The sequence below is a fragment of the Moschus berezovskii genome, chromosome 6 (assembly GCF_049115385.1).
Source record: "Moschus berezovskii isolate FMDL1 chromosome 6, NW_MosBer_1.0, whole genome shotgun sequence".
NCBI lineage: Eukaryota > Metazoa > Chordata > Mammalia > Artiodactyla > Moschidae > Moschus > Moschus berezovskii.
This window is the reverse complement of record NC_142465.1, coordinates 70361423-70384753: the sequence shown is the minus strand read 5'-3', so window position 1 is coordinate 70384753 and position 23331 is coordinate 70361423. Positions and strand designations below refer to the sequence as shown.

The 23331-nt window shown below is 45.2% G+C and overlaps 1 protein-coding gene across 2 annotated transcripts in view; it reads right to left on the bottom strand.

Moving 5' to 3' along the window:
* Positions 1–22816, bottom strand: part of DRAM1 (DNA damage regulated autophagy modulator 1) — a 32390-nt gene extending 9574 nt beyond the window's left edge. Inside the window, exons 1-3 of one of the 2 annotated variants that reach the window (XM_055395704.2) lie at positions 22550–22816; positions 6276–6343; positions 3604–3746 (exon numbers count right to left, since the gene is read on the bottom strand). In XM_055395704.2, coding sequence (XP_055251679.1) covers positions 3604–3746; positions 6276–6343; positions 22550–22680 — 342 coding nt within the window. In that variant the 5' untranslated portion in view covers positions 22681–22816. Of the gene's footprint in view, positions 1–3603; positions 3747–6275; positions 6532–22549 lie in introns of those variants that run through there. The other variant, XM_088837151.1, reaches the window with a different exon arrangement.
* Positions 22817–23331: the final 515 nt, after the last annotated feature.

Below are 23331 nucleotides of genomic sequence, written 5' to 3'. Positions count from 1 at the left end.
GACTATTGACAATTCAACATCGGGAAATGACTTTTCCAAAAAGGAGACTTTGTGAGGGACTCAAAAGCACTGACAGAGGTTGCTAGGTGAGAACACACCAAAATACAGCCATCCGTCACCTGCAGGAGAGAAAGCTGGCTGTGAGATTCTGATAAATGAGGTTTCCTCCCACTCAGGAAAAACCACCACTCAACTCTCTCACTTGCCCTCACATCTCTAAATCTTCTTAAGATAACTGCTCATGCTGGTTTGCTCACAGCAGGCTGAAAATGAATTACAGGATATCAAACAAGGAAGTTGTAAAGATATATTTATGGGCCCAATGACAAAGTAAACACTTGGCTCTCAGGAAAAGTTAGAGATTCTATTTCTGGTCTTTATGAAGATATAATCACTTCACAGAAGCCTTAAAGGGAACCAAAAGTGTAATTATCTAACCACCTCAGTCTTCTTCCTAAAGTCTGCCCTTTATGGTTTAAACACAGACACCCGTGTCACTTGTTATGTTGCGTTACTATGAGAATGACCTGGCAGGATATCACACAGGACATACTACTCCCCACTGAACAATTCACACCGCACTCCACCAGACAAATTATAACTTTCTAGTTCATCACCTTTCCATTAAAAAAATTCTTTTCCATCGTGCTTTCTGACACTAGAGCTGTGAATTGTATACATGCTATTTTCTCACAGACTTTGCCTCATTCTGGCCTCTACATTAACTCTTCCCTAGAGGTTCTGGGCAGATTGCTTCGATTCAAAGGTGACTTCTGCCTCTTATGATTCATGAGATTTTGGGAGACTGTTAACCTCTCTGTGTCTCCATGTCTCCACTGATAAACTACTAACTGTCTTCTGAGGTCATTATTAGAATTATACAAGTAAAGCATGAAATGTTTTCATAAATGTCCATCACCTAGAAAACTTCACTAAATGCTGTTTGTTACGGAATGTAAAATGCACACAATCATAAAACAAAAGGAAATGTCATTGAGGATCTCTACCACATGACAATGTGGCAACAAGTGGTGTTTATTTCCTCGTGTGTGTGTGCTAAGTTGCTCAGTCGTGTCCAACTCTTTGAAACCCTAAGGACTGTAGTCTACCAGGCTCCTCTGTTCATGGGATTCTCCAGGCAAGAATTTTGCAATGGGTTGCCACCTCCCTTCTCCAGGGGCTCTTCCCAACCCAGGACTTAACCCAGGTCTTCTACATTGCGGGCAGATTTTTACCCTCTGAGCCACACTAAGGCAGCCCAAAGTTCTTGTGATCCTGTCCATGGGATACTCCAGGCAAGAATACTGGAGTGGGTTGCCATGCCTTCCTCCAGGGGATCTTCCTGACCCAGGGATCAAACCCATGTCTCTTATGTCTCCTGCATTGGCAGGCAAGTTCTTTACCATTGAGCCACCTGGAAAGCCCTTATTTCCTCATACGAGACAACAAGAGTAGGAAAATTCAACAGAGCCAGAAGCAAACCAAGTTTGCAGATGCCCCCCTGGAAGCCTTATAGGTTTTGCTCCAGAGAGCTGCAGTTTCGGCACTCACCTTTTGCCAGTGTTAACAGGGAAACACTGGTAGTTGTGGACTTGTAACACGCTCAAGCAAAAACACGCTGGCTGTCCCTGCTCTGGGCTGTCCCGAAGATTCTGTGTCATACAAGGGAGGGTGCCTCACCCCTCACAACCCAGCGCTGGGTTTCCCAGCGCACTTTATTATACGCTCCCCTCACAGACATCATGAATGTGAACAAACTCCGGGAGACAGTGGAGGAAAGACGAGCCTGGAGGATTACAGTCCACGGGGTCACAAAGAATCAGACACAACTTAACGACTAAACAACGATGACGACAGATGGCTTCCTCCAGGTGCAGGGCAGAAAAGGTGATTCCCTGAGGCCCATGTGGTGCAGGTGAGGCAGCGGGCTCTCTGACAATGGTCTGATGCCTGCAGACACTAGAGAACAGGGGGATAGCAAACGGTGCAGGCGGAGGCCTGAGGTTATCAGCCTCCCAGGTCCATGCCGGGGGGACGCGCCCTCCTGTTGTGGCTTTAGTGGACTTGATCAGCCAGCGAGCACTGAAGGTGGACACCTTCTCATGAAAGTAAGCATCACACAGGATCAACTCCCTTCTGGTGGGGAAATGGTTGAAGGAGTTCTCCTTGGCAGAACTAAAAGTCCTCCAGGAGTAACTTCCACGCTGCAGCCACAAAGGGACAATGGTGATGGCAGAGCAGGCCCTCTGGGGTGCTGGCCTCTAGTGATGGACCAATGACCTTCACCAAGTGATGACCTCCAAGTACAGATTGCCAGGTACTGTGCATTATCTCATTGCATCCCCGCAACAACCCTGTGAGGCGAGTACTCGTAGTTAGTACTCCTTTGAAATACAACACTTTTTTAAAATGTAAAATATTGTCTCCGTCGACAAAGAGGTCCCACGCTTTCCCTGAAAGAGACCTTGGAATCGTAGGAATTTGCAAGTTAGAATAAAATAAGTAGGCAGAATTTCCTGGCAGTTTAGTGGTGAGAACTCTGCACTTCCACTAAAGAGGGCACGGGTTCAATCCCTGGTGAGGGAACTAAGATCCCTCAAGCCACACAGCGTGGCCAAATAAACAGTGTTTTTCCAACCCTTGACACAGTAAGAACAGATCAAGCAGACTCTTGGTAGTCGTCATATAAGTTAATATGCTCCAATAAGGCCATATGCCAGCCCTGCAACTGATTAGCTGAGTAACCCTGAGCAGATTCTTTCACCTCCATGTACCTAGGTCCTCATTTGTGAAAGGAAAAGATCACATGTTTCTCTTTGAACACCAAAGGTTCAAACAGTAGCATCAGCAAATGTGCACATGCTCACATGCAGAAATATGTTCACACTGTTAATGAAATCATTACAATGACTGAAGAAGCTCTCCCAGCTCATTAAACCACTTCGGGAAGAGCACAGAGCCATCCAGAGCCCACAGCATGGGTTGAAGCATGTTCCTTTCAGTCATACATACATGCATCCCATTTCTCCCAAGACTGACTTCCAAACGATAAAGATTTGTTTCTGGGTTCTCCCGTTGGCTCAGTGGTAAAGAACCCGCCTGCCGATACAGGAGACGCAGGTTTGACCCCTGATTCAGGAAGATCCCACATGCCACGGAGCAGCTAAGCCTGTGCCACAGCTACAGAGAAGGGAAACACTGCAATGAAGAGTAGCCCCCGCTTGCCTCAACTAGAGAAAGGCCCGCGAAGCAACAAAGACAGCACAGAAAAAATAAATAAGTAAATGAATCTTAAAAAAAAACCAGATTCGTTTCTAAAAAGCAAACTATCCCAATTTTCATATACTCATCAACTGTTTGAGAGATCTGTTGGCACAAGTGTGCCTCTGCTGTTCTTGCTTCTTCCCACCAGATACATATCCCTGGAGAAGGGAATGGAGACCCACTCCAGTATTCTTGCCTGGAGAATACCATGGACAGAGGAACCTGGGGGGCCATGGGGTTACAAAGAGTCGGACACGACTGAGCGACTAATACTTGCACTTTTCTTTCCAGATACATAAACTCCATCACCCCAATAACTGAAAAGACTTCAGGTCATACCTGGAAATTGGCTACAATACCCATTCCGATGCATCCCACCAATCCGAGAACCAAGGACACCAAGTTAAAAACAGGAGTGCTGAAATAGCTGGTTTGATTTTGCTTCTCTACTATTTTATACCTTGTGTACATTGTGGCTGCCCCTGAAAAAGAAACAGACTGTGATGAATTTTTAGTGACCTTTTAGAAGGAAAAATACATGAACAGTTTTGCATGGCTTTTACCAAGATTGCATTGGTTGTAATCAAGATTGTAATCAGTCTCCTGATTGCAACAGTTTTCCCATGCCCTCACCCCTGCCCTTGCTCACATTTCTTTCTTTCTGCCATCAGACTCGGACTTGGACTCTCTCTCTCTTTCACACACACACACACACACACTTGGACTCTCTCTCTCTTACACACACACACACACACACCTGACTTCCCTGGTGGCCCAGTGATTAAGAATCCACCTGCTGATGCAGGGAATGAGGCTTTGATCCTTGGTCTGGGAAGATCCCATAAGCCACGGGGCAACGAAGCCCGTGAGCCACAACTTCTGAGCCCACACGCTGCAACTGCTGAAGCCCAGGAGCCCTGGAGCCCGTGCTCCACAATAAAAGAAGCCACCACACTGAGAACCCGAGCACCGCAACTGGAGTGGAGCTCCCCAACCTCAGGAACTAGAGAAATCCCACGTGAAGCGACGAAGTGCCAGTGTAGTAAAAAATAAATTAAAATTTAAAAATGTACCGTGGGGTCCTGCCAATGTCAGTACAAATAGGCCTATACACCTCATCAAGATGCACAGTGAAATGCCATACTTATCTCATCATTCTCCTAATGATAGATTTCTACATTATGTGCTTTTCCCATTACAAGCAATGCTCAATGAGCATCCTTGTATGGATGTCTTTGGCACACTTTCAGTGTTTCTGAAAGACGAATTCCTCGAAGTAGTATTCCTGGGTCAAAAAAACTATGCTCAATTAAAATGCCAAGAAGTACCTCCAAATTGCTCCAAGACTGAGGCACTTTATACTCCCACAGAAGCGTCTGAAAGCAACTATTGCGTGCCCTTGTCCTTTTAATTATTGCCAATCTAACAAATGAAAAATGGCAACCTGTTGGTTTAATTTGCATTTCTTTGATTGTCCATGAGACTGAGAAACCTTTAGTATGTTCACTAGTCCTTTGCATTTCTTCTGAAAATTGCATGTTTATCTTTTTTTTTTTTTTTTAGTTTTCTCTTGAGTTTGTACATTTTTAATTTGTAGTTGCTTTTATATACATTAAGTACACTAGTCTATTGTCTTCAATAAATATTACAAATTTTCTTCTGGTCTGTTGTTTGTCTTTAACTTTGTGTATCTTTCATCACTTAGAAGTTTTAATTTTTTATCTACCCGAATCTGTCAGTTCTCTCCTATTTAGCTTCTAGGTTTTGTGTAAGCTTAGATAAACTTTTCCATCTTAAGGTTTTAAAAATATTTTCCTATAATTACATCCAAATCCTCTATGGTTTTGTTCTTCATGTTTACTTCTTTAATTGCCACTGGCTTTTGTGAATGGTGTGAGAGGGTACTATTCCTTTTAACTCAGCAAATTTTGCTTACAGAAAAACTCCACATGATATGCACAGATATATTTAAAATACATTCACTTTAGCAATGCTAATTACAAAATAAGAAATAGCCTAAAATATAACAAAAGGGGATTGAATTATAAATTATCATATGTCCATGAGGTGGATATTATGCATGTGTCAGGATAAAGTAGATTTCTATGTATTCAGTAGTGTATGACGGCCATATTTTTTATTGAAGTTTTAAAAGCAGGCTAAAAGCTAATCATTTATCAGAGAGCATTTTAAACAAAGATATTCATGTCAGATTCTGCCTTGCCTCAAAGCAAAAAGCCACACTGATGAGGAGATGTTGATAATGGAGAAAGCAACAAGGAGGAGTGCGAGGGAGTAAGGCATATATGGGCAATCTCTACATTTTGCTCAATTTTTCCATGAGTCTACAAGTGTTCTAAAAAGTAATGTCTGTTAGAAACAGACTCACAGACTTCCAGAAGAGGTTATAGTTGCCAGGGAGAAGGAATGGGGAAGGAATAATTGGGGAATTTGGAATGGGCATGTACACACTGCTACATTTAAAATGGGTAACCAGCGAGGACCTACTGTATAGCACAGGGAACTCCACTCAAATGTTATGTGGCAGCCTGGATGGGAGGGGAGTTTGGGGGAGAATGGATCCATGTATATGTATGGCTGAGCCCCTTTGCCGTTCACTTAAAACTATCACAACACTGTTAGTTAATCAGCTATACCCTAATACAAAATAAAACGTTTTTTAAAAAATAATGCCTGTTAAAAAGTAACAATAAAAAATAATCCATAAACTATAACATTTTACTTCACATGAGTCAGGAGTTTTTAATTTACTTATAATAATTATTGTGTACTTAATGACTCAGATGGTAAAGTGTCTGCCTACACTGTGGGAGACCCGGGTTCAAACCCTGGGCTGGGAAGATCTCCTGAAGGAAATGGCACCCCACTCTAGTATTCTTGCCTGCAAAATCCCATGGACGGAGGAGCCTGGTAGACTACAGTCCACGGGGTCGCAAAGAGTCAGACACGACTGAACGACTTCACTTCACTTCACTTCATTGCGTACTTACCAAGAAATGCAGAGAAGTTTATCATAAATCCAAAAATGCCACTCTCTGGAGGTGTTGTTCCTGTGTCACTGAGAAAGAGAAGACATGTCCAAATTAGTAAAAAGGAATTCAGTTCAGCCCCCTGGGCAGGCACGTAATTGGCAGGTATTAAATTGGCAGGTATTATATTGTGTTCCTTCCACGTGTTCAGCCACTTTGAATTCCAAAGATTTGATCTGATTTTGTTCCAAAGTATTTTCATGTGGGCTCTGAAAAATTAAAAGATCCACTTTTCTTCCCCAGTTTTATTGAAATATAATTTTAAAACAGCACTGTATATGTTTAAGGTGTACAGCATAATGATCTGACTTAGACACCATGAAATGATCACCACAGTAAGTTTTGTGAACGTCTATCATCTCATAGAGATACAATTTTTTTGGAAAGAAAATTTTTTCCTTATGATGAGAACTCTTAGGATCTACTTTCTTAACTTTCATATGTAACACAGTGAAAGTGAAAGTCACTCAGTCTGACTCTTTGTGACCCCATGGACTATACAGTCCATGGAATTCTCCAGGCCAGAATACTGGAGCGGGTAGCCTTTCCCTTCTCCAGAGGGTCTTCCCAACCTAGGGATGGAACCCAGGTCTCCCACATTGCAGGCAGATTCTTTACCAGCTGAGCCACCAGGGAATCCCAGGTGACATAAAACAGTGCTAATTATATCACCCATGTTGGACATTACATCTCCGGCACTCATTTATCTGAGAACCACAAGTCTGGTCCCTTTTTCCATGAGTTTGTTTGTACGTTTGTTTGTTTTGAAGTATAAGTGACAATGGTATGTGAGGAAATACTTAGTGGGAATGGTGGTGGTGTTTCGCAGATGATTTCACCTGAAAACTCAGATGCATGTGTTCATTCTTTGTGTGTGTAAATGTGTGTGTGTGTTCATGCCTGGTGAGGTACTGACTCTTCCGGGAGAAGGAAAAAAAGACCAAAAATCACGTTTGAAAAATCTACTGTTTGAATACTAAATATATATAAACACATCAATTTTTAACATGACAATTTATGCATAAAAATTTACATTGCTGAAAAGACGATGGGAGGCTAAACAATAAATATTATTGATGCTTATCAGTGCTTTATGGAAATAATAAGATATCAAGGGCATATTCATGATGATAAATTATTTTAACAAAAAAATAGCTCCTAAGAGACATTTTTCAAATATAGTCTATCAAGGAATTAAAGCTGGAAAGCAGCATTTGGCATGTGCTGGTTTCTATTCATTCACGCCAAGGTTTACATTTTTATGTGCTCAAGCTGCTCACATAAAGCAGCATTTCAAAGTGACAGCAAAAGCGTTACCAACATAAAACAGCTCAGACCCATCTTGAAAGTTTCCACATTTTAAAACAGCTCTGAAATTTAAGTACTGAAAAATGGATCGAGTTGAAAAGATGCACTTCAAAGTGAAGTGTCCTGTATGTACAGGAAGCAGAGCCTTTGAGCTTTGTGAACATTTAACAGTTGGCGAGTATGAAGAGGTTAATGTTCCCCCTTCCCACAAATGCCTCTGGTCCCAATTACTTCAATTTCAGTGACACTTGGACTTCCCTGGTGGTCCAGTGGCTAAGACTCTGCTCTCCCAAAGCAGGGGGCCTAGGTTCTGGCTCTGGTCAGGAAACTAGATCCTGCCTGCCACAATGGATAGAAGATCCTGCGTGCCACAACTAAAACCCGGCACAGCAAATAAATATTAAAAAACAAACAAACCAACCTCAGTGTCCCTTGTAACTGTAAGAGTTAACATCACCATTTTCCTACAATAATTCTTTTTCTCACTAAAGGGATGTTGACATGGAGAAGGCTGCCCGATGTGCAGGACGCCCTTCTACTTACGACAAGGCTCTGACTGGGTGAGCAGGGGATGGGAACCAGTGACGGGGAGAAGTGGAGACAGCACACGCATGCCCTTGGGCAGCACTTTGCCAGAAGAGTAATTCACACAGGGGAAAGAAGCCTTCTTTTCTTGCCCTCAGAGTATAAAAAAGCAGCTACCCAGTGACTCATGAAAGAGTACTTGTTGTCACAGGTCTGGGAGGAATCTGCCACGTAAGAGGGTAGGCAGAAGGGGGGACAAAGGTGCTCCAGCAGGAGATGAGATGACCAGACTTGGGGACCATCCATCCAGGGAGAGCAAACCAGGCCATATTTCAAGGGCCCAGGTGTGCAGTCCACATGACATCAAACATGCCATTCGAAAGCTCAGGATTTCAGAATGGTATTTTGTTCTTGTTTATCTGTTCATTTTAAACCATACAGGCAGAATCTGGGAATTCCCTGGCAGTCCAGTGGTTAGGATTCCAAGCTTTCATTGCAATGGGCCTGTGTTTAATCCATAGTTGGGGAACTAAGATCCTGCAAGCCACCCAGGGGGTGGGGGAGGGACCAAAAAAAACAAACGTGGTCACTTCAAAAAACTTTTAAGGATAGTGTGTGTATGTGCTCAGTCATGTCCAACTCTGCAACCCCATGGACTGTAGCCTGCCAGGCTCCTCTGTCCATGGAATTTTCCATGCAAGAATACTGGAGTGGGTGGGTTGCCATTTCCTCCTCCAGGAGATCTTCCCGACCCAGAGATTGAGCTTAGTCTCCGGTGTCTCCTGCACTGACAGGCAGATTCTTTACCACTGTATCACCTGCTGCTGCTAAATCGCTTCAGTCGTATCCGACTCTGTGTGACCCCACAGACGGCAGCCCACCAGGCTCCGCTGTCCCTGAGATTCTCCAGGCAAGAACACTGGAGTGGGTTGCCATTTCCTTCTCCAATGCATGAAAATGAAGAGTGAAAGTGATGTCGCTCAGTTGTGTCCGACTCTTCGAGACCCCAGGCTCCTCCATCCATGGGATTTTCCAGGCAAGAGTACTGGAATGGGTTGCCACTGCCTTCTCTGACTGTATCACCTAGGAAACCCTTTAAGGATAGTAGTGGTTGCCTAGTCTTGTTCATACAGAGGGCTCCCTCTTTCATCTCAGCCACTGACATGCCATCCTGACGAGGAAGACCCAGAAATTTAGGGTCCATGTGAGTCATGGCCACGGTACATCATCAAACATCAGAAGGACTGGAGGTCCAGGTAACACGGTTGGCATTCATCACCACACAATCAGCCTTGATGAATATCTCCCAGCTTACTGTGGAAAAGTTGGAATGAGACATCACCACCTAAGAGAGGAATCAGAGCTTCTGCCCAGACTGTCAACCTTGATAAAGTGTGGACCAACTTGGGGTAAATACGGGTCAAAAACAAGACTGGAGCTCCTCTGAACACTGATGTGGTGTGATCTGGCTACTATCAAGCTCTGAGGAAGAGTTCCCAAAGCATCCTGACCTTGTAAGCAGATAGGGTAGGGGGGCCCTGGAGGAAGTGAACCAGATGTAGCTATTTGACACAAGAGAAACCACTTTAGGCCTAAGCCGCTTTGTGATCTAAGCCTGGCCACAATGCTTGCCCTAAACATGTCTCAGCAATAACTATCTTAAGGGAACAAAAGAACAAACAATTGTTATCAGGCAAGAGGAATAAAAATAGCAAAGGTAAAGTTAGCCTGAAGCACTTTCTGGAACTGTTTTGTGGAATTTGGTTTCCCTGGGGCTCAGATGGTCAAGAATCCGCCTGCAGTGCAGGAGACCTGAGTTGATCCCTGGATGCAGAAAATCCCCCAGGGGAAGGAAATGCCAACCAGTATTCCAGTATTCTTGCCTGGGAAATCCCATGAACAGAGCTGTGGCTGCAAAGAGTCAGACATGACTGAGCAACCGAGCAAAACCCCTCTTGAGGGCTCACCCACCAGATCAACAGGACCCTAAGGGATGAGAATGTTGACCTTCTCTGACCTTGTGTTTCTCAAGCCTGGATACTGTTGACCTCTGCCTCAATTCTATGCTGAATTCCCCTCCACTCAAGCCCCTTCATGAGTACACGTGTACCCTTAGCTTAAAACTTCCCTAATTTTACTTTGGGGGGAGATACTGCTTTGGGAAAAATCCCCAAGTGTTTTCCTTACTTGCTGCAACCAATAAATCCTTCTTTATTCTGTTCTCTGGCTTGGTTGTGTCTCCTGGCTTGATATCCACCAAGAGATAGACTCAGTTTGGGGGGTAACACAGCTACAGCTACAGCTAAGTCACTTCAGTGTGTCCGACTCTGTGCGACCCCATAGACGGCAGCCCACCAGGCTCCTCCATCCCTGGGATTCTCCAGGCAAAAATACTAGAGTGGGTTGGGTTGCCATTTCCTTCTCCAATGCATGCATGCGTGCTAAGTCGCTTCAGTCGTGTCCGACTCTATGCGACCCTATGGACAGCAGCCCACCAGGCTCCTCTGTCCACAGGACTTTCCAGGCAAGAATACTGGAGTGGGCTGCCATTTCCTTCTCCAACTGTATACACGGAGACCTCATTATCCTACTATTTATTATCTCAAGTCTCATTGTTGCAGCTGAACAAGGAAGCAAAAGTCACCATTGCCTGAAATTCATTGTAGCTGATAATCAAAAACTTGGGACCTCCCTTGTAGCTCAGTCAGCAAAGAATCTACCTGCAATGCAAGATACCTGAATCCGATTCCTGGGTTGGGAAGATCCCCTGGAGAAGGAAATGGCACTCCACTCCAGTATTCTTCCCTGGAGAATCCCATGGATAGAGGAGCCTGGCAGGCTACATACAGTCCATGGGATCACAAGAGTCGGACACGACTTAGCAACTAAACCACGATCATCAAAAAACCTGGTTTAAGCAAGAAGCCATCAAAAACTATGTGGATATGGCAGGAGTGGAGTGGGGAGTAAATTAGGAGTTGGGGATGAACAGACACACACTAATATATATATATAACAAGGATCTGTTGTATAGCCCAGGGAACTATATTCAATATCTTGTAATAATAACCTATAATGGAAAAGAATTTAAAAAGGAATACGTATATACATAACTGAATCACTTTGCTATGCAACTGAAACTAACAAAACATTGTAAATCAACTATATTTCAACTAAAAACAATAAATAAAAATTATATGAATATGTACATACCACAAATATACAATTGTCCATACTTTCATTTGCCTGCGTACTGACACTGGCCAAGGCTGTAACGTGTTACATGAGTCCACTATGTGTCCTCCGGGCATACACACCACATGTACTGTGGATGATCTCATTTCCAGTTTCAGTGTCTTTACAGTGAAGGGAAATCTTAAAAACACTTTTGAAGCAGTTGCAGTACCGAATCCTTCTAGTTTTTCCTCAGGTTCTGTACATCTTTACACTTGTCATAAACACTACTAAATGGAATGCAATTTTTGACAACTAGTCTCTTTGGAAACTTTCTGAAGCATTCAACCCTTAGAAATGACAACTATCTTTTTGCATTTGCAGACCAACAGTTCCTGTACACTGATTTTAAATCACACAATCACAGTAGAGAAAATACAACTGGCATAAACTCATTTGGGAACCAACACAGCTGGCATCTGACAGGTGGACAAAGAAATCGATGAGAGAAGACAGCGAGCAGCCCTGAGAGAGGCCACTACTGGGAGGGGTTTCCAGGGACCCCCAGCATCCGTCACTGTATTTTTCAGAGAATGAGTTTATCAGTTAGGAGAGCAAGTTGATTAAGTCAAGGCTGGTTAAGAAAGCTATTACTATATTCACAAACTGAGTGGTTATAAAATTAGCCCACACCTCAACCAAATGTCTTTTCCCACTTAACACTGGCATCTATCCAGTTCGATGTGGACTGGTCCCTTGATATTACTAATAGCAAACACTAACAGAGAACTTATGTTCTTGACCAGGGCATTGATGAGTTCTAAGTTGGTTCACATGTTCATGCATCAGGCAGGTGCTATTATTAACCCACAGAGAAGCAAAGAAAGTCAAACGAATTGTCCAAACTCCCACAGCTGGTGTACATGGCAGAGCTGTATTCAAATCAAAGGTATCTACTCCAAAGTTGTTCCCTTACTTACCACACTATGTTCCCTCTCAGTATGATTATCAAGTGTTGTAAATACTGACAAATAGCGCTACAAAGTGAGGGTGTAAAATATGGAAACTTTCATGAAGTCAACAGAAATGATCGTGGAGAACAACTTGAATTCTTTGAATCACAATCAAAGGTAATGAACAATGAACACTGGCAACAGTTGAAGAGAGGCTGAGAAGACTAATAATATGGACCTTTCTGCTGCCAATGATCTTAGCAATCACACAGTACATACTAATCAGCTACTACGTGTTTCAGTTGACTTTGTTGGCAAAGTAATGTCTCTGCTTTTTAATATGCTGTGTAGGTTGGTCATAGCTTTTCTTCCAAGGAGCAAGCGTAATTTAATTCTATGGCTGCAATCACCATCTGCAGTGACTTTGGAGCCCCAAAAAATCAAGTCTGTCACGGTTTCCATTGTTTCCCCATCTATTCATTACAGGAACTTTATCTTTTGTTCATTACGGGAGTGTTATCTTTTCATTCCGGTTTATCCATTAGAAATGGATTTTGTTCCTTATAAGCATTAGCACATAGTTATGATTATATACATAACCTAAATTTTGTGATTATTAACTAAATAAGAATAATTTTTAGATCCAGTTTTGGAGTTAAAGACCCAACCTCTTTTACTTTGTTCACTATGTGATTTGGCCTCCCTTTTGGCTTAATTCTTGGTGATCCCAGTTTTCTGACATCACTCACTAGGCAGGGTGTGTGGTCATGAGGAGGAACAATGGGAATAGACAAAGACCACTGAGAGGGTAGCAGGCAGGAAGGCCAGGGGTCTCCAAACGGAGGAAATAGGCTGCAAGTGTCAGACATTTTTATCTCGCTTAAGCAGTAGGAGGAAACAAACTAGTGATATTTTTTTCCCATTCTCTAAACAAATTTAAAAGGAGGTTTCTCTTAAAATACTGTGTTGCCATAATGACACCTGGTTTCACCTGAAGTTAACTATTCTCAAACCTTGAGTTAACCAATGCATTTTTCTTATGGAAATGTTTGTCTTAAGCTATGTTAATGTACTATGCATCTACCCCAGACTCTGTCTTCAAGTCAGTTCCACCAAATGGCTCAGAACCTACTTGACAAACCACTATGTTATACTCAGAATGTGTTCCCCTGTGTGGATCACAATAAAATGTGGAAAATTCTGAAAGAGATGGGAATACCAGACCACCTGACCTGCCTCTTGAGAAACCTATATGCAGGTCAGGAAGCAACAGTTAGAACTGGATATGGAACAACAGACTGGTTCCAAATAGGAAAAGGAGTACATCAAGGCTGTATATTGTCACCCTCCTTATTTAACTTATATGCAGAGTACATCATGAGGAACGCTGGGCTGGAAGAAGCACAAGCTGGAATCAAGATTGCCGGGAGAAATATCAATAACCTCAGATATGCAGATGACACCACCCTTATGGCAGAAAGTGAAGAGGAACTAAAAAGCCTCTTGATGAAAGTGAAAGAGGAGAGTGAAAAAGTTGGTTTAAAGCTCAACATTGAGAAAACTAAGATCATGGCATCTGGTCCCATCACTTCATGGGAAATAGATGGGGAAACAGTGTCAGACTTTATTTTGGGAGGCTCCAAAATCACTGTGGATGCTGATTGCAGCCATGAAATTAAAAGATGCTTACTCCTTGGAAGGAAAGTTATGACCAACCCAGATAGTATATTAAAAAGCAGAGACATTACTTTGCCAACCTAGTCAAGATAATGGTTTTTCCAGTGGTCATGTATGGATGTGAGAGTTGACTGTGAAGAAAGCTGATCACCGAAGAATTGATGCTTCTGAACTGTGGTGTTGGAGAAGACTCTTGGGACTCCCTGGGACTGCAAGGAGATCCAGCCAGTCCATTCTAAAGGAGATCAATCCTGGGTGTTCATTGGAAGGACTGATGCTAAGGCTGAAACTCCAATACTTTGGCCACCTCATGCGACGAGTTGACTCACTGGAAAAGACTGATGCTGGGAGGGATTGGGGGCAAGAGGAGAAGGGGACGACAGAGAATAAAATGGCTAGATGGCATCACTGACTCGATGGATGTGAGTTTGAGTGAACTCTGGGAGTTGGTGATGGACAGGGAGGCCTGGTGTGCTGTGATTCATGGGGTTGCAAAGAGTCGGACACGACTGTGTGACTGAACTGAACTGAACTGAATCTATTAAAACGAAACTATGTGTATGGTAATCTGCCCTTCTACAAGATTCAAGTCAATCATTTTATGGCCCGGGATGAATTGTCTGGTGCCAAGATTATCCCAAAATACATCTTATGGATGAGGGGCCTGGTGCCATTCTGAGTTTTAAGACATTCCTTTCTTTCATTAACAGACAGCTAGTGTCTATATCGGAGAAGGCAATGGCAAGCCACTCCAGTACTCTTGCCTAGAAAATCCCATGGATGGAGGAGCCTGGTGGACTGCAGTCCGTGGGGTCGCTGGGGGTTGGACACGACTGAGCGACTTCACTTTCACTTTTCACTTTCACACATTGGAGAAGGAAATGGCAACCCACTCCAGTGTTCTTGCCTGGAGAATCCCAGGGATGGGGGAGTCTGGTGGGCTGCTGTCTATGGGGTCACACAGAGTCAGACACGACTGAAGTGACTTAGCAGCAGCTGAAGACTAGCAGGGGGGCACTCTTTCTTCCCCCTTCTGATGCCTATGTCAGAAGCTTTCTCTATCTCCTTTATACTTTCAGTCAGTCAGTTCAGTCACTCAGTCGTGTCCAACTCTTTGCGACCCCATGAATCACAGCACACAAAAGCTCTGAGAGATCAAGCCTCGCCTCTGGCCCCAGATTGAATTCTTCTCCGGAGGCCAAGAATCCTGGCGTCTTTTCAGGGGTCAGCAACAACCTTTCACCACAAGCCACCCAGGTGGCATAGTGGTGAAGAATCTGTCTGCAATGCAGGAGACCCAGGTTCAATCCCCAGGTTGGGAAGATCCGCTGGAGAAGGGAATGGCAACCCACTCCAGTATCCTTGCCTGGAGAATCCCATGGACAGAGGAGCCTGGTGGGCTACAGTCCATCGGGTTGCAAAGAGTTGGACATGCCTGAGTGACACATATGCACAAGCCACCCACCAAACAGTACTTGCACAAAAAGTGAGACTAGGCTAATGAAAAGCAATCAGGATGCAGAATTGGCAAAAATTTAAAACTAAAGGGCCACAGAATATTCTGGAAGTAGAAGACACAGGCCAAAGCAGAAGGTATAAAAAGAGAAAGGCTTATCAGCTGGGAAAAGGTGACTGAAAATAGCCTGAGGGATTTGGTAGGAGAAGAAATATAATAAACTATAGAGTTGGACAGGACTGAGCGACTGAACTGAACTGATAACAAATTAAGCATGATTGTATTTAAGAATACGGGTGTGGCCTTGTAAAAATCTAAACAAATTCTTTGAGGTTCATTTTAATTTGTGTTTGGTTTTCACATCCCTGCATTAATAGGCTTCTCAGGTGGCGCTAGTGGTAAAGTACCTGCCTGCCAATGCAGGAGAGGTATGCCTGTGTTGAGAAGATTCCCTGGAGGAGGAAATGGCAACCCACTCCAATTCTCCACTTGCCAGGAGAATCCCATGGACAGAGGAGCCTGGCATGCTACAGACCATAGGGTCGCAGAGTCGGACACAACTGAAGCAACTTAGCACACACGCAGTACAGAAATTACTTGTTGAATTTGGTGGCTGTTTTAATCCCCATGCTTCTAATTTAATTTTCTGATAGGAAACATTCATTTGGCTAAAAAATAAATTCGTCTAAAAAGGTATGCCAAGTTTAGAAGATGTTACCTTTGGGAGAAACTGGGTAAAAAGATACATGAGGATGACCTACAGGGGGTAGGGGGCGTGAATGGGAGAGAGGCTCACGAGGGAAGGTGTATATGTATACTTATGACTGACTCACATTATTGTATGCAGAAACTAACACAACAGAGTAAGCAACTGTCCTCCAATTAAAAAAAAAAGACACATGGGATCTTTAATATTTTTTATAACTGGATCACTGAAGAATTGATGTTTTTGAACTGTGGTGCTGGAGAAGACTCTTGAGAGTCCCTTGGACTGCAAGGAGGTCCAACCAGTCCATTCTAAAGGAGATCAGTGCTGGTTGTTCATTGGAAGGACTGATGCTAAAGCTGAAACTCCAATACTTTGGCCACCTCATGTGAATAGTTGACTCATTGGAAAAGACTCTGATGCTGGGAGGGATTGAGGGCAGGAGGAGAAGGGGACGACAGGATGAGATGACTGGATGGCATCACCGACTCGATGGACATGAGTTTGGGTAAACTCCGGGAGTTGGTGATGGACAGGGAGGCCTGGCGTGCTGTGATTCATGGGGTTGCAAACAGTCGGAATCGACTGAGTGATTGAACTGAACTGAACTGATAACTGGATGTAAAATGACAGTTATCTTAAAATTAAAACAATTTTTTTTAAGTATGGCAAGGCAAGTCTTATTCCCACCCTTTTATTTCTCTGCTAAGGTCTCAATGACCATGTGATCATGGCCACCCCTTCAATCAAACATAGATAAACCACTGTTATTAGTTTCTTCATGCAAGCTAATACAACTATTTCTCCCTCACCCTCTTTACCATGGTAGCTTATTTGGTTCTGAGTCTTGCTTTTTTCCATGTAACAATGTAATGGAAATTTTAAAGAGAGTATTCTATGTGTAGAGAGCTTTTGTTTGAGGTATTCTTAGGTAAATCATACTTATTTAGCCAGTCCTCTACTGATGGACATTTATATTGTTTCCAGCCTTTTGTTATTAAAAGCCATTATTAATACTATAGATATTGTATTTGCGTCATTTTGATAACTAGTGCCTAAGTCCCTCCACAGAGACTGAATCATTTTACATTCCCATCAGTGATGTATGGGAGCCTGTTGTCCCGAAGTCTCGACAGTAGAATGTGTTATCAAACATTTGGGTTTCTTCCAATCCAGTAGATTTTAATTTTTGTTCCATTCATGAGGTTGAGTATATTTCCATTTGTCCAATATACTGAAGAATAACAATGTTATCAGAAAATGTCTGATAAGAAAGCTGAATTTGATTATTTTGCTGGAAAGAGGTCCTTCCACAGTTCTGGATCTTATTTAAAATTCATTGGCTAGGGCTTCCCTGGTGGCTCAGTGGTAAAGAATCTGCCTGCCAATGAAGGAGACTCGGGTTTGATCCCAGATCTGGGAAGATACCACCTGCTGCGGAGCAGTGAAGCCCGAGCACCACAACTACTGAGCCCGTGCTCTAGAGCCCGGGAGCTCCAACTATTGAGTCCATGTGCTGCAAACTACTAACATCAGCACGCCCTACAACCTGTGCTCCTCAACAAAAGAAGCCACTGCAAAGAGAAGCCTTCACACTGCAATGAAAAGTAGCCCCTCCTCGACTCAACCAGAGAAAAGCCAGGGCAGCAAGACCCAGCACAGCCAAAAGTAAATAAATAAAATTAAAATGCAATGGCTAGTGGTGATCATTTCATAATGTACAGAGATGGCTATGTTGCACACCAGAAACTAAGGAACTGCTGTAGGTCAATTACACTTCAAAACAAATATTAGATCTGAAGTTTCCAGAGGTGTTGTGGGGGGCAGGAATAACATGAAGGTAGCCTAAAGGGAAGTCTGGCTTGTTGCAGTCCATGGGGTCACAAAGAGTCGGACACAACTGAGCGACTGAACAACAATAAGCCAAAAGGCACATACTTCCAGCTGTAAGATAAGGAAGTGCTAGGGAAGTAGAGTACAACATGAGTAATATAATGAACACTGCTGTATGTTGAGAGTAAATCTTAAGGGTTTTCATCACATGGAAAAAATATTTTTTCTTTTATTTTGTATCTATATGAGATGATAAGTCACTAAAATTATTGTGATGATCATTTCATGATGTACATAAGTTAAGTCATGATACTCTACACCTTAAGCTTATACACCACTGTATGTTAACTGTATCTCAATAAAACTGGAAGATAAGTAAAATTGTAAAAGGCAATGACTTTTATTTAAAGTGTTCAGTGTTGTTTAAAAACATCAGAAGATCAGATTGACTGAACAATGACTTCACGTAGAAGGGTCATTGTTCAGTTCCTAAATCGTGTCCGACTCTTTACAACGCCATGGACCGCAGCACGCCAGGCTTCCCTGTCCTTCACCATCTCCTGGAGTTTGCTCAAACTCACGTTCATTGAGTCTGTGATGCTATCAACCATCTTGTCCTCTGTTGTCCCCTGCTCCTCCTGCCCTCACTCTTTCCCAGCATCAGGGTCTTTTCCAATGAGTTGGCTCTTTGCTTCAGGTGGCCAAAGTATTGGGTGCTCACCCTAAATATGTCCAAATCACTGACCCAACACCAAGGGCCTATCAAGCCTTCCCTAAAGGGCTCTGCCCCACCCTGGAGGGAAGAAAAAAACAAGACTCACAGATGAACACCCAAGAAATAATAAACTCAACAAATATCGGGAGCCTTCATGAATCTTACGGGATCAACATAATATATAAGCAAATCATATCATTTGTTAGAAGGTAATAGGTGCTATGGTAAACAAGACTGGATTGAGGCCAGGGGATCAGGAGCCCTGTGGGCCATCAGAGCAGGCCTCACAGAGACAATATTCGAACAAAGAAGGAGATAAGGAAGAAAGCCTGAGATAATCTGGAGGTAGAGCATTCTGGTAGACAACAGCCAGTGCAAAGGCCAGAAGGACGATGTGTGCCTAACATGCTCAAGATCCAGGCTGGAGGCCAAGGAGGCTAGAGGAAAGTGGAGGGAATGAGGGTAGGGAAGAATTGGAGGCTTCTTTGAGGGCAGAGATGAGTTAGACAATTAAGTTGTTGTCTTTGCGACCCCATAGACTGCAGCCTGCCAGGATCCTCTGTCCATGGGATTTTCCAGGCAAGAATACTGGAGTTGGCTGCCATTTCCTTCTTCAGGGGACCTTCCCAACCCAGGGATCGAACCCTCGTCTCCTATGCCTCCTGCATTGGTAGGTGGCTTCTTTACCACCTAGGTAAGGTCTAGGCCAACCAGATAAATTTGGAGTTAATCCCGTCCTGTCCTTACCCTTCTGATCTTGCCCTTGCCCTGGCCTCAGACACTTAAGTTTTCTAGGAGGGGCAGAGGCTATCCAGTGCTCCAGCCACTCCTGTAGGCACAAAGAGCAAACAACCTAAAGGCCCCAGGCACACTTAGGCAAGCAATCATGTGCTTGTATGCTGAAGGTTCCAGGCAACAAGAGAACAATCGTGTACCTTTTTCTTCTACAATTCTGACTTCTCCTGAAAGTTTTCTTTCCTTGCTAAATTTAAAATTTCTTCCTTGGAATGTCTGTAATTTGAGCATCTCACAACAGGTTGGTCCTGTCAGCTGTTTCCCCTTTTCTGCATATCTAACATCTCACCTGGGCTTCCCTGGTGGCTCAGAGGTTAAAGCGTCTGCCTCCAATGCGGGAGACCCGGGTTCGATCCCTGGGTCGGGAAGATCCCCTGGAGAAGGAAACGGTAACCCACTCCAGTATTCTTGCCTGGAGAATCCCATGGACAGAGAAGCCTGGTAGGCTACAGTCCACGGGGTCGCATAGAGTCGGACACGACTGAGCGACTGAACGGAACGGAACGGAACATCTCACCTGGACGTGGAGGTAATCACCACTATATCAGACACCTCTTGTGCTCATGCTCAGTTGCTCAGTCATGTCTGACTCTTTACAATGCCATGGACTATAGCCCGCCAGGCTCCTCTGTCCATGGGATTTCCCAGGCAAGAATACTGGAGTGGGCTGCCACTTCCTCCTCCAGGGGATCTGCCCAACCCAGGGACTGAACCCATATATCCTGTATCTCTTGCATTGGCAGGTGAATTCTTTACCACTGATCCACCTGGGGAGCCCTCAGAAACCCCTACAAAGACTCAAATGCTGCCTCTGATCACCTACCCAATTCATACCAAATACTATCTGCCCCAGCTTCCCTGATGGTTCAGTTAGTAAAGAATCCACCTGCAATGCAGGAAACCCCGGTTCGATTCCTGGGTCAGGAAGATCCACTGGAGAAGGGATAGGCTACCCACTCCAGTATTCTTGGGCTTCCCTTGTGGCTCAGCTGGTAAAGAATCTGCCTGCAGTGCAGGAGACCTGGGTTTGATCCCTGGATTGGGAAGATGCCCTGAAGAAGAGAAAGGCTACCCACTCCAGTATTCTGGCCTGGAGAATTCCATGGACTGTATAGTCCATTGGGTCACAAAGAGTCAGACACAACTGAGCAACTTTCACTTTCACAATCTGCCCCTGACCTTCAAACCGGTGACAAACAAAAAACAAACTTTCTCAATAAAAAGCATTACAGGGAGATTTTTACACCAGTCTATGAGGATCTATCCCACTTCAGAATCAAGAGAAGCGAGACAATGAAACAGAGACTAGCGAGAAGAAACCAAGATGAGGTTTCTGCAGGGGCAGCAGGCCCAATGGGAGTCATCTTGCATTGGCAAAACCACCGTTACTCCAGACTGGCTTCTGTGCATCCTTCTGGGCTTGCTTCCTTGCACCTTTAAACTCTAGCCCCCACTTCCTCCACCTTCATTTCCCCTTCGTCGCCTACTAAAAAGACTATATAGAGCATTGCTCTCCAGGCAGAATGACTGCAAGAGGAAGAGGGCCTGCAATTTCTGTAATCTCTACAATCCCTACAATAATTAAGCAGTAACCTTAGGTCTCACCAACTTTCTAATCCCCTCACCAATCAATACAGATCCAGAGGGGTACTGGATACACCACTAGGATAAGGATGGATCTTTCTGACATTTAAGGAATGCCATTTCCACAGGCAAGGCACAGAGCTGGGAGCCACAGAAAATCCAGACATGTGTTCTGGGCACTGATAAAGTGACTCTCAATAAAGGTAGAGGCCAAACTTCCCCTGTGGTCCAGTGGTTCAGACTGTGACTTCTAGTGTATGGGGCATGAGTCAATCCCTGGTGAGGGAATTAAGATCCCAGCAGTGTGCTCCCACCCCCAAAAATAGGTAGAGGCAAAAACTCATGAAAAATGAAGCTGCATGGCAACAACACCTGAGATGTCACCAGTCATTGACAATATGAACAAGTACCCAGAGGGATCTTGGGCAGCTCCATACAAAAGAACTTTGAGTGGTTCTCAAAGACCCAAGGGTAGCATGGTGGTGCTTCCGGCATAGGGATTAATCTGGGTGTGAGTTCTGCTTCCAATTTCCCGGCTGTGACATCTGCTTAAACTAAGTTTCCTCGCAAGAAAGAGGAGCCAGGACAGCCGCTTCTCGAGGATGTTGGGAAGCGGAAGTGAAATTCAGGAGCTGCTTTAGCATAGGGCTTCCCTGGTAGCTCAGATGGTAAAGAATCTGCCTGCAATGTGGGAGATGCGGGTTCCATTCCCGGGTCAGGAATATCCTCTGGAGAAGGGAATGGCAACCCACTCCAGTATTCTTGCCTGGAGAATCCCACGGAGAATGGCATTGTAGCATGTATATTACCATATGTGAAATGAATCACCAGCCCAGGTTCGACGCATGATACAGGATGCTTGGGGCTGGTGCACTGGGATGACCTGGAGGGAGGATATGGGGAAGAGGGAGGTGGGAGGGGGGTTCAAGAGGGGAAACACATGTACACCCGGGGCAGATTCGTGTCAGTGTATGGCAAAACCAACCAATATATTAATGTAAAGTAATTTGCCTCCAATAAATAAAAAAAAGAAAGCCAATGTAAAGTAATTGAGTAAAGGAACTCTCAAAATAAAAAAAATTTTGGAAAGTTAAAAAAAAAAAAGAATCCCACGGACAGAGGAGCCAGGCGGGCTACTGTCCGTGGGGTCGCAACGAGTCGGACGCGACTGGGCGACTAGATTTACCTCTTACACACTCAGCAAGTGCCATTCATCAGGACCCACTCTGGTCTCAATACCGCCCAAGAGGCATCTGCCCGGTACCCAGTCTGTAAGTTCTGTCTATCCTGAGCCTCTCAGGATGCCACTCTGTTCAGTGTCGGGGTAAAATCGGAACTGCTCAGCTCCCACGCCCTGTCTCCCAGTCCATCCCGGGACCACCCTCTTCTATACGTGGGTTACCCGATCTTTCGGCAGGACGCCCAGTGGGGTCTGGACACCTCCCCTTCGCATCAGCAGCGCTCCCCGCGCGGTGCCCCGCGTCCAGCCTCGCTTCGCCGGCTCCTCACCTGATGTAGGGGAGAAAGGGGTTGACGTGCCCGGAGAGCACGGCGACCACGTAGGAGATGATGAAGGCAGCGGACGACCAGGTCACCAGCAGGAAGGGGACGAAGGCCATTCCCCGGAGAAAGCACAGCATCGCGCCGCCACCGCCGGGAGGGCGCTGCGCGCTACGGAGCCGGGTCGCGGGGCCGGCCGCTCGGCGGCTCGGCGCTGCGGGAGGCGGGGGCGGAGCACGTGCGGCGGGCAGCCGCGGGCGGCCGGGCTGACCCGAGGCTCCGCGACGGCGGGGCAGGCCCGGCTCCGGAGAGCGGGCAGGCGCGGAGAGCGGAGCGAGGCGGCGGGCGGCGAGGCAGCGGCCGGGGGTGGGTGGGGCGCGGGCGGTCCGGGCTTGTTGCGAAACCAGTGAAGTCACAAAGCGGCGGCCCTCGCCGACTTGCCCGGCGCGCGGCGACCTTCCCGCGGACGCGACGCCGGGGCTGCGGGGGACCCGGCTCCTTTCGCTCTGGGTTCTGCCTCCCGGCGCGGGGATGCCCGCCCAGACGGTCCGGGTCTACCCGCGCCGTCCGGCCCCTTGCGCAACTTCGGAGAAACGGATCGACTCCTCCCCTCCCCTCCTCCTCCCCTCGGGGTTTCCGGGGCACCCGGCCTCGAACCCCGACGGCTTCCTCTGCGTGGTCCCGCCGCCCGCGCGCCGCCAGGGAGAGCGTGACTGCCGCGTGCTGACATCTGCCTCGTCCCGCCCGGCTGCACGGCTCCCGGCAGAGCTGTTGGGTGACGTTCTCCAGGC